This window comes from Chiloscyllium plagiosum, chromosome 24 (assembly GCF_004010195.1).
Source record: "Chiloscyllium plagiosum isolate BGI_BamShark_2017 chromosome 24, ASM401019v2, whole genome shotgun sequence".
Classification (NCBI taxonomy): domain Eukaryota; kingdom Metazoa; phylum Chordata; class Chondrichthyes; order Orectolobiformes; family Hemiscylliidae; genus Chiloscyllium; species Chiloscyllium plagiosum.
Genome location: NC_057733.1, coordinates 36,177,486 through 36,189,513, shown reverse-complemented (window position 1 = coordinate 36,189,513; position 12,028 = coordinate 36,177,486). Strand labels below are relative to the sequence as shown.

The window sequence follows — 12,028 nt, the reverse complement described above, 5'->3', positions numbered from 1 at the left end:
CCTTACTCTATAGTTATCCCTGACTAATGCACCGAAACTACACATCCCTGAATGTTATGGGCAATTCAGTGTGGCCAATTCACCTAACCTGCACATCTTTGGATTGTGGGAAGAAACCGGAGCACCCAGATGAAACCCACGCAGACACAGGGAGAATGTGCAAACTCCACACAGAGGCTGGAATCGAACCTGGGTCCTTGGCGCTGTGAGGCAGCAGTGCTAACTACTGAGCCACCATGCAAAATTGACCGTTGGAGGTATAAAGAGATTTGTGCATTAATAAACAGGGGAAAAAAACTCATAAAGGTTGATGGAATGTTGGCACATATAGAATACAAGACAGTTGAAGTTGTTATATGATGCAAGTCCTGCTTATATCATACCTGGAGTACTGTGAGCAGATCAGGACAACATAGCTTTCAAAGGTTAAATTGGTCTTGTAGGAACAGGACTATAGGTCTACTAGAATGATATCCACACTTCAAGGGTTAATTTATGAGGAGAGACTACACAAGTTAATATTGTATTCCCTCAAATTCAAGAAATTAAGACTAAGGTGAAATTGTGTCTGAGAAATCCATTAGAATTCTTCGAGGAGACAACAAGCAAGATAGATAAAGGAGAAACAATGGATGTAATATATTTAGATTTTCAGAAGTGTTTCATAATGCACTATATATTAGGCTGCTCAAGAGGATTAGAGCCCATGGTGTTGGCAGTAGCATATTGGTATGGATATAGGATTGAAAAGTGAGTGGGACAAGGGGAGCATTTTCAGGATGGAAACCTCTAACTAGAGGTGTACCACAGGCATCAGTCATGGAGCCACAATTATTTACAATATATAGTAATGAGGAAACTGAATGTACTATAGCCAAGATTGTGGATGACATTAAAATAGGTAGGAAGGCAAGTGATGAGGATGCACTGGGATGAAGACAGGTGAAGCAAGTGGGCAAAAACTTGGGCAGACAGAATGTGTTAGTAGGTGAGGTTATGCACTTTGGCAGGAAATGTTGTGGAGCTGAATATTATTTGAATGGAGACAGACTGCCAAAAGTTATGGAACTGAGGGATTTGGGAGTCTTCATCCATGAATCACAAAACGCTAACATCTAAATTCAATGGTTAATAGGGAAGGAAAATAGAATGTCGGCCTTTATTCTAAAGGGGATGGAGCATTGAAGTAGGGAATGTTTGCTAAAACTATATAAGGCATTTGTTACACCACAGCTGGAATAGTCAACAGTTATCTACATAAAGATATAGTGGCATTGGAGGCAATTCAGGGAAGGCTCTCTGGACTGATACCAGGTATGGAGCGATTGTTTTATGAGGAGAGATTGAGTAGGGTGGGCCTGTACTTGTTGGAATGTAGAAGAATGAATGGCAACCTTATTGAGTTTATAAGATTCTTAGGGGACTTTACAGTGTAGATGAGGAAGGGTTGTTTGCTCTTATAAGAGAGTCTAGGACAGGAGTGCATAATCTTAGAAAAAGATGATACACATTTAAAACAGAGAACAGGAAGAATTTATTCTCTCAGTGTGTAGTGAATTGTAATTCTTTACTGTGGAGGCCATTGAGGCTGGGTCATTAAGCATATTCGAGATTTTTAATTAGTAAGGGAGTCAAGGGTTATGGGGAAAAGGCAGGAGAATGGACTTCAGGATAATGAAATCAATCACGATATAATTGGCAGAATTGGTTTGATAGGCTGAATGGTTTACATGCGCTCTTGCATCTTATTGTTTTATGATTGATTGAAATTTTCAAAATATTACAGTGACGATATAATCTATTTCTACCTGTTAGAGAGTATAGGATCAAGGGGTTCACCTGAAACGAATCTGATCTTTCAGGAGTGCAGGAGGTGGTAGAAATCTCTCCCTCGCAAATGACAATTGTTGCTCCGCCAATTGTTAGTTTAAAATCTGAGGCTGACATATTTTTGTTAACAGATTATGCGGGTTAAAGGTGGACATTGGAAGATTCTAGTGGCAATGTCCTTGAATAGTGCAAAAAGTGGCTCAATGGCCTCGGCTTGCTTGCAAACGTACACTGTGTATGTATCAGTTTACCTGTGTGATGGAGGCATGCAAGCATTTGCATGATGGTTTTGTAATGTGAAGAGTGAATATTTAGGTGTAGCATGTAAATATGCAATGTGCACGTTGCAAGCGTAGTGTTCCGAGCGCATTCAATGCAGCTCACACATTATTTCCAGGCTTGTGCTTGCTCGCTCTCACCCCTCACACCCCTCCCCCACACCCGCACACCCCTCCCCCACACCCGCGGATGAGAGCGAGGCGGATTGACGTCAGCGGCGCGGCTGCCTTCCGGTGGAGGTGACAGTGACTGAGGAAACTCGTCCTGTTGCGGCCACTTCCAACAGGGCCCCCGCTCCTACGGACAGCTTCGCCCTCGGCTCAGCCCATCACCCCTGGGATCGGTGGCAAAGACAAACCCACCGCCACCCCGCCTGCTGTTGTTTTATTTAAGGGGAACGGGGAGTTGTGGGGAGGGTGGGTGGTGTGGATTGGAGGAGAAGGTGGCGAGTGGTTGCTCGGCGCCGAGTTCACTCGCTGTCGATCGTTCCTCAGGCTTTTGAAGCGTTAACTGGGTGGTTAAGATGGCGGCCGTGGGGAGCGGGGAAGAAGAGCGCAGCCTGCGAGAGTGTGAGCAGTATGTCCACAAACACAACATCCAGCAGGTCCTTAAGGACTGCATCGTTCAGCTCTGCATCGCCAGGCCCGAGAAACCCATCACCTACCTCAGGGAATACTTCGAGAAACTCGAGAAAGTGAGTTGAGACGGCAGTAGGTTTCATTTTCTTTAAAACAAAAATGGGGCGAGTGGCCTTGTTTATTTTTTGGTGGAGGGGGGTGTTGAGGATTAAAAGGCAGTTGAACTTTGAATTTTGCTTCGTGTAACATCAAGCTTCTGTCGTGGGGTGCTTGATGGCGAACGTGGCAGGCCGACGCTTTAATGCCGACCTAAAGAGAGTGGTTGGCGACAAAAAAAAACCTCTGGGTCATGTTCTTACATACATTACTAAGCAGTTAACGGACCAGAGACAAAGGCAAAGCAATCGTTAAGGTGTTTGTTAGTGAGCTGTTTGATTGTTAACAGCGTTGTAGGCATGGTGAAAAAAATCACGAAGGTGAGTAACCGCACGTTTAAAAAGATTAATATTAAAAGTCCTTTGTTTTTTTCCGGACAGAAATCACCTGTTTACCTAGGCACAAAAGTATTGGGACATTCTGGGTAATCAGTTTCGTATGATCTATCTTCATGGCTACAGCTTTGCTCCAAATATTAGTGGCACCTAGTCGAGAGACATTGGTGACTGCAACATTGACGTCAGAACTTTTTTAACTCGTGAGTTAGTAGTAACGTTAAATCGCTTTGCATCATCTTGTGATTTACCAGATTTGAATGAAGTAATTGAGCATGTATAATCTTGTCTATCCAGTGAATTTCTTCCTTTACGTTTTCTTCTGTTCCCTCTTCTCCTCTGTCCACTAACGCAATGTACCTCTGAGCTTTCAATTTAATTTCACATTTATATATTGCCTCCTTGTCATCTGATTATGACTGGATTGTACTTGATTCATGATTCTTCAATGACAAGATAGTGATGCAAAATATGTAAACCAGTCTTGATGTTCAATTAGTTATTCACCAAAGGTTTCTCTGAAACCTTTCCACCATCTATGCCACTTACCAGGTGTTCTATTAAGTACTCTGCACATGTTTAGATGAATGCACCTCCAAAACACTTGAACCTCAATGCTATATGAAACAACCCATTGCCATTGTAAACATTCACCCCTTCTTTACAGCCTTTGTGATCTGTACCTTCAGATGCATGGCAACCTGCAAGTTCTACTCTAAATCGTGCTTCATTCTGACTTGGAAGTTTACCAGTCTTTCTTCTTCGTCACTGGGTCAAAATCTTAAAACTTGGTACATGTGGTAATATTGTTGTTATATGGACTATAATGGTATGTTGTTTCTTAAAGATGGCACAAACAGTCATTTAGTTGGCTATGGATGGCAGAAGCTTTGCATAATTTGTGAAAGTAGTTTTTCTTCAAAAGTAAGGAAGAACTCATCAAATAAGTTGCCTCACAGCGCCAGGTCCCAGGTTCGGTTCCAGCCTATGTGCAAACTCCACACAGACAGTGGCCGTTCTTCCTGTGTCTGCGTGGGTGTCTTCCAGATGCTCTGGTTTCCTTCCACAATCCAGAGATGTACAAGTCAGGTGAATTGGCCGTACTAAATTGTCCATAGTGTTAGGTACATTAGTCGGGTAGGTAAGGGGTAGGGGAATGGGTCTGGGTGGGTTACTCTTTGGAGTGTCATTGTGGACTTGTTGGGCCAAATGGCCTGCTTCTGTACTGTAGGGAGTCTAAACTTTTATTTTAAAAAACAGTGGGCTTCTTTGTTTACATCGTGCACAATATTGGCAATGTTTTGCAAGAATTAAAGCTTAGAGTGAAGGGAATGAAATTCTGAAGTCTCTTAAAGTTTGCTTGTACAACATCCCAGTAAAATTTCAATTACATGTAGAAAATTCTGTAAAATATTGCTGGTCAATAAAACTTGTTTGCTGTTTAAAATATCATCTTTTTTTCAATTAACAGGGAAATATTTATATTTCATTAGGTTTAGATTTATATTTTGTTTTACTTTGGAGTTCTAGACGAGCACCATCAAAATCAAACAATGACAAAATTTATACATGACTTGTAAACTGTAATAGTGTGATTGTCGTGTATACAGTATTGAGCTGATTTTACTAAAAGTTCAGATTACATCAGTTCTAACATTGCTTAGTCATTTACCTGTTTTACATTTGTATGAGATGCCATACAAATCTCCACGGATGGGGATTTGACTAAATTGGCAATGATTTGCTTATTGATCTATTTAACAAAATTAATACCAATTCTGACTGTCTTTTTAATGAATATATTGTTTGCAAATAAGTTGGCTGATTACAAAGTCGAGGAGCAGGAAACTCGACGCTTCAGGCAAAAGCCCTTCATTGCTGATGAAGGGCTTTTCCCCGAAATGTTGATTTTCCTGCTCCTCGGATGCTGCCTGACCTGCTGTGCTTTTCCAGCACCACTCTAATCTAGACTCTGGTTTCCAGCATCTGCAGTCCTTGTTTTTACATACCTGATTACAGAGTTGGTCAAATTTGTCAAAAAAACCTGGGAATTATTAGAATTATTTGCAGAAAGTTAGCATTACAAAACCTCAATTATTTAAAATTCAGTCAAATTTGGGGCATTTTAAAGGAATAAGCTCTTTATTCAATAATTAAACAAAATCACTGGGGAATCTTCAGAAACTTCCATTTTGAGTATGTAACTAGCAGCACCAACTAAGTCCAGTTCAGTGGAATGGGCACCATAAGCAATTACAGAGGTTGGCTTACCAACCTAGCCTGACCAACTTTGAACATTATAGCTCCAAAGGACACGATTGTAGCAAAACGAGCAATGAGGTTGTTTTCTGAAGATTTGAACTGAGTCATGACGGAAAGCCTTGTGTATTGTTTATTTGTATCAGCAAAAGAATATTTTTTTTGGCATACTCTGATTATTTTTTGATAACAGCATTTTGACAGCAGTTGACGATTTGAAGGACCAGTGAAGATAAGTCAAGGTGATGATTTAAAAACTGAATTACTTCAGAATTACACAACTGGAAGTTTGTAAAATAAATTGTTGCAGAGGAGTGACTGTTGAACTGGGCATCTGTTGCTAGTTAGAAGACAAATCCTAAGTGTAGGTGCTTTTTTTTTAAAAAAAAATGTGTTCATAGAATGTGGGTGTCATTAGCTACTCATGCGTTTATTAACCATCTCAAATTGCCCTTGAGAAAATCATGATAAGCTGACTTCTAGTCCATTCCCTGCAGAGACACCCACGATGCTGTAAGGGAATTGTATTTTGACCTAGTGAGAATGAAGGAATGAATGGTGATACAGTTTCAGGTCCATATGGTGAGTGCCTCGGAAGGGAACTTGCATTAATCTGCTGCCCCAGTCCTCCAAGGTGGTGGAGGTCATTGGTTTGGATTCTGCTGTGGAGGAGACTTGGTGAGTTACTGCGTTACATATTATAATTAATAAGGGAGAGGCTATGGTGTAGTGGTATTAAGCCAGAAACTCACCCGATGATCTAGGGCTCTCAGTTCGAATTCTGCCATGGCAGATAATGGAGTTTGAATTCATTAAAAGATAAAGTCTGGAATTAAGAATCTAATGATGACCATGAAATTAATTGTCTTTCTAACTTCCTTCAGGAAAGTCAAATTGCCATCCTCACCGAATTTGGCCTACGTGTAACTCAAGGCCAATAGCAATGTGGTGAACTCTTAACTGCCTTCTGAAATGGTCTAGCAAGCCACTCAATTGTACACTGCTGCTTCTGTCATGAATGAATTTTGGTACCAATCAATTGGGCTTCTTTATTCCATCAAACTCCTTATCAACAGTGGTCAGACTTCAGGGAGACAGATTGAGTTATTGTGGAGTTCTGAGTCTCTGGTTCTTGTAGCTGCGTTCTTTATAAAGGCTGTTTGAGAATGTTGAAAGTGGGGGATTCTGAACATGAAGAGACATCCTGTTTGAGATGGTAATTGCCTGATGCTTGTGTGACCCAAACGTTAGTTACTGCATATCAGCCAAAGCCTTAATGTTGTCCATGACCTGCTGCTTCCGGACACGGACTGCTTCACTTTATGAATGGTGCTGAACGTTTATGAGAAAGCACCACCTTCATCAACTTACAGAGAGAATGTTAGGTTCTTTTCTTGAGGTTTCACACAAGAGATGCAATTCACACACACCGACTTCTGCAAACAGTTAAAGTTTATTAAAGCTTGTACAAGCTCGGTGACCCTTCTGATACTCCTTGCAGGCATGCAAAGTTGAGTCCGAAGAGAGACTCTGAACAAAGAAAACACATTCCTCCCCCCCCCCCCCCCCCCCCCCCAAAACCCCTGTTACCCCAAGTATAATGGTAAGATGATCTGGTAATACATATGCAAATGCCCTAACCCTGGGGAATCGTTATGCAGACGATTTCCTGACTCAGTGATTCCCCAAGACAACGTAGGTGTGATGTGTCCGAGTTTCAGAGTGGCCCTGCAAATTAATTCTGGCTCTGTTTCCTCAGACAATGTAGGTGCGAAAGGCTTCAGCATCAGGGATGATCACGCACGTGAACCAAATTGGCTGGTGGATGGCTGTGAAAGTATTTCTGAATGGAAGAGATTAACTGATAGTTTAATTTGTTAATAGTAGGGGGAGTAGTAGCAAATGACTGTCTAATTGGAGTTAGAGTCCGCATTCCTGCATGAATGGCATCTCTACCCACTCCAGAATGTTCAGTCAGTGCGGTTTAACCCTTTAATATTACATTAATGTCCAGAGAGATATTCCAATTTAATCTTTAACATTACAAGAAGATCACTGAAGTAGCTGAAGATGATTGAGGCTAGGTTACTACACTGAGATGCTGCTGCAGTAATGATGGGCTGAGGTGATTGATCTTCAACAAACGTGACCACATTCCGTTACGCTAGGTGTGACTCCCATTTTGCAAGACTTCATATTGCTGTCGTTAGTCAAATGCTGCCTTGTTACACTCCTGCTCAAGTTCAGTTTTTGTCCATGTTTAGACCAAGGCTCTAGTGAGGTCAAATGCTGATTAACCCTGAGTTTGCGTTCTGCCAGGGCTAATTAGCAAATAATTCCGTTGCAAGTATTGGTTCAAAGCACTGTTGCCAACTCCAATCACTTCACTGAAAGTAGACTGGAGTGGTGATTGACTGGGTTTGTCTTGTCCTGTTTTATGTGCACAGCACGCATCTAGTTAGCTTTCCATGCTGCTGGGCTGATGCCATCATTGTAATTGTACTGCAGCAGTTGGTTAGGGATGTAGTTGGTTCTGGAGCATGTAGCAGTACTGATGTTAGAATGATGGTAGGGCTTTTTATCTATCTGATGTCTTCAGCCATTTCATCATATCACATGGAGTGAATCTAGTTAAAGGCTGGTATCTGATTTTTGGGATCTCAATGAAACTGAAATAGATTATCATGTGCACTGAAGGTGGATGTAAATTCTTCAGCTTTGTATTTTGCACTGATGTGATGGGGCTGCTCATTTGAAGAGGATGGTGTTATTTGTACAACCTCCCTCCTCTCCACCTGTTAATTATTTAATTGTTCTCTGCCATTTTTAACTGGATATGCAGCACTGCAGAGCACAGATCTGACCTGTCAAATGTGGAATTGTTTAGTCCTGTTTAATACATGCTATTTATATTGCTGGCTGTAGATGTAGTACTAGTAATGCGGTGTTATTGAAAGGGATAACACAAACTACAGACCAGTCAGTGTAACATTTCTGATAAGAAATATATTGGGAAAAGGTCTGTGGGTTTATTAAAATCTGTGCTTAAACTGGTACAGATTAATCAAGCAATGGTCAATGTGGAATTATTCAAGGGAGGTTGTCTAACTTGATTTGACTTTGACAGTATCATTAGGGGGATTGATGAGAGTGGTGAAATTGATACAGCCTACCTGGATTTTATCAAGTTGTAAGTGCCAAACTGATCCAAAAGTAAAAGCCTTGGGATTGAAGGAAAGTTGCAAGTTAGATCTAAAATTGATGCAATGGCAAGGCACAACGTGATTGGATTGGAAGGTATTCTACAGGGCTCAGTGTTGGGTTCTTTGCTTCTTGTGATATATTGCAATAATTTAGCAAAGTGTACAGGAGATGTGATTAAATATACAGACAGAAAAAAAGTTATAGAACTGGCTTGAAGGTAGAAGACCGAGGGTGATGGTGGATTGTTGCTTTTGAGACTAGAGGCCTGTGACCAGTGGTGTGCCACAAGGATCGGTGCTGTGTCCACTGCTTTTCACCATTTATATAAATGATTTGGTTGTGAGCATAGGAGGTATGGTTAATAAGTTTGTAGATGACACCAAAATTGGAGGTGCAGTGGACAGCGAAGAACGTTAGCTCTGAGTACAACAGGATCTTGATCAGATGGGCCAATGGGCTGAGGAGTATGCAGATAGAGTTTAATTTAGATAAATGCGAAGTGCATTTTGGAAAAGCAAATCAGAACAGGGCTTATACACTTAATGGTAAAGTCCTGGAGTGCAGGTTCATAGTTCCTTGAAAGTAGAGTTGTAGGTAGACAGGGTAGTGGAGAAGGTGTTTAGTATGCTTTCCTTTGGTAGCAATTAGTATAGAAGTTGGGAGGTCATGTTGCAGCTGCACAGGACATTGGTTAGGCCAGTTTTGGAATATTACGTGCAGTTCTGGTCTCCTTCCTATGGGAAGGATGCTGTGAAACTTCAGTCAGGATTTAGAAGGATTTTGCCAGCATTGGAGGGTTTGAGCTATAGGGAGAGGCTAAATAGGCTAAGGCTGTTTTCCCTGAAGCATTAGGGGCTGAGGGGTGACCTTAGAGGTTTATAAAATCATGAGGGGCATGGATAGGATAATTAGACACGGTCTTTTCCTTGTGGTCGGGGAGTCCGGAACTAGAGGGCATAGGTTTAGGGTGAGAGGAAAACTATAAAAGGGACCTAAAGGGGCATCGTTTTTCATGTAGAGGATGGTGGACGTATGGAATGAACTGCCAGAGGAAGTGGTCGAGGCTGGTACAATTACAGCATTTAAAAGGCATCTGAAGGGTATATGAATAGGAAGGATTTAGAGGGTTATAGATAGAACATAGAACAATACAGCACAGAACAGGCCCTTCGGCCCACGATGTTGTGCCGAACATTTGTCCTAGCTTAAGCACCCATCCATGCACCTATCCAATTGCCGCTTAAAGGTCCCCAAAGGTTCTGACTCTACCACTCCCACAGGCAGCGCATTCCATGCCCTCACCACTCTCTGGGTAAAGAACCCACCCCTGACATCTCCCCTATACCTTCCACCCTTCACCTTAAATTTATGTCCCCTTGTAACACTCTGTTGTACCCGGGTGTTTTAAAAAATTCTCAAGGTCAAGGACCAGGCTCGCAGGAAAGTAGTCTGACACAGAACAAATCTTCTCTGCACCCTCTCCAGAGCTTCCACATCTTTCCTAAAGTGAGGCGACCAGAACTGCACACAGTATTCCAACTGTGGCCTAACCAAAGTCCTGTACAGCTGCTACATCACTTCACGACTCTTGAATTCAATCCCTCTGCTAATGAACGATAATACTCCATAGGCCTTCTTACAAACTCTATCCACCTGAGTGGCAACCTTCAAAGATCTATGTACATAGACCCCAAGATCCCTCTGTTCCTCCACCTCACTAAGAACCCTACCGTTAACCCTGTATTTCGCATTCTTATTTGTCTTTCCAAAATGGACAACCTTACACTTGGCAGGGTTGAACTCTGCCACTCCTCAGCCCAGCTCTGCATCATATCGAAGTCCCTTTGCAGCCAACAACAGCCCTCCTCACTATGCACAACTCCACCAATCTTCGTATTATCTGCAAATTTACTGACCCACCCTTCGACTCCCTCATCCAAGTCATTAATAAAAATTACAAACAGCAGAGGACCCAGATCTGATCCCTGCGGAACACCACTTGTAACTGGGCTCCAGGCTGAATATTTACTATCTACCACCACTCTCTGACTTCGACCGGTTAGCCAGTTTTCTATCCAATTGGCCAAATTTCCCTCTATCCCATGCCTCCTGACTTTCCGCATAAGCCTACCATGGGGGTTATGGGCCAAGTGCTGGCAAATGGGACTAGGTGAGGATGTTTGGTTGGCATGAGTGAGTTGGATCAAAGGATCTGTTTCTGATCTATATATCTCTATAACTCTAATTGATAGGCAGGGAGAAAGCTGGTAGGAAAATATCAATTAACTACATAGGCAGAAAAATGTTAAATATAATTCCTTAAGTATAAGGCAATGTATTTTGCTAAGGTAAACGAGGTAGGGGAGATCATATTAAGTGGTAGAACATCCTAAAGTGCAGAGAGAGGAATTTTAGACTACCTCTCCACAAATGTTTTTTAAGGCAGTTCGCCAGATGCATAAGCTGGTTGTTTCACCTTTATTAGGTGAGTGATAGGATACAAGAGCAAACAAGTTGTTCCTCGTAATGCCTGAATACTAGACATCAATTGTGTACAGCCTGGTCACACATTACGTGGTGGAATGTGCTTGCCCTCAGTAGAACACAAAGAAGAGCTGAGGATGTTGCTTTGAGTTTTGGTTAAGATTTAAAGATTGTGTATGCTGATGTTTTCTTTGGACTGAGAAGCTGAGGGGCAAATTAATATGCTTACAAGTTTAAAGGGTCTACGTAGACTGGTTAGCAATGGTGTGGTTCTCTTAACAGTGATGTCACGATGTTAAAAACAATTGATAGGCTTGAAGGGGCATTGAATTCCTGCCCATAGGTTGATAGGCCTGAACACTCTGTGGTGGGAGAAGCGGAATCTCTCATTTAGCATTTAAAAAAAAAGTCTTTGGGCATGCATTTGATGTGCCATAATCAATTCAGCTATGAACCAAGAGCACAAAAGTTAGATTTGGCTGGATAGCACTTTCTCAGTCAGCACAGCCACTTTGAAATAAAAATCTTCTCTGCTGTGAATTTCTATGATCTGACTCCTTTTTGATTGAATCATTATTATTTATGGGAAGAAGCTAGTGACAACCTTTTAGTCTTGTGTGCCTTGCTCTTTTTTAAACTTGAAAGAAAAACTCAAAATGAACTTTTCCTACATAAGAAAATTCCGGCTTTTAAGTAAACATAGAACATAACAGGCCCTTTAGCTATCAGTGTTGTGCCAACCTGTGGAACCAATCTGAACTATCCCAAATTTACACTATTCCATTTTCATGATTAGGTTCCCTATAGTATGGAAACAGGCCCTTCGGCCCAACAAGTTCACATCGACCCTCCTCAGAGTAACCCACCCACACCCATTCTCCTACCCTGTATTTACCCCTGACT

General features: G+C 41.7%; 1 protein-coding gene across 1 annotated transcript in view; it reads left to right on the top strand.

Moving 5' to 3' along the window:
* Positions 1 to 2,327: 2,327 nt before the first annotated feature.
* LOC122562176 (cAMP-dependent protein kinase type I-alpha regulatory subunit) overlaps positions 2,328 to 12,028 on the top strand; it is a 44,555-nt gene continuing 34,854 nt past the window's right edge. Inside the window, exon 1 of the mRNA XM_043714796.1 lies at positions 2,328 to 2,803. Within this exon, the coding sequence (XP_043570731.1) occupies positions 2,633 to 2,803 (171 nt within the window). The 5' untranslated portion in view covers positions 2,328 to 2,632. The remainder of the gene's footprint in view (positions 2,804 to 12,028) is intronic.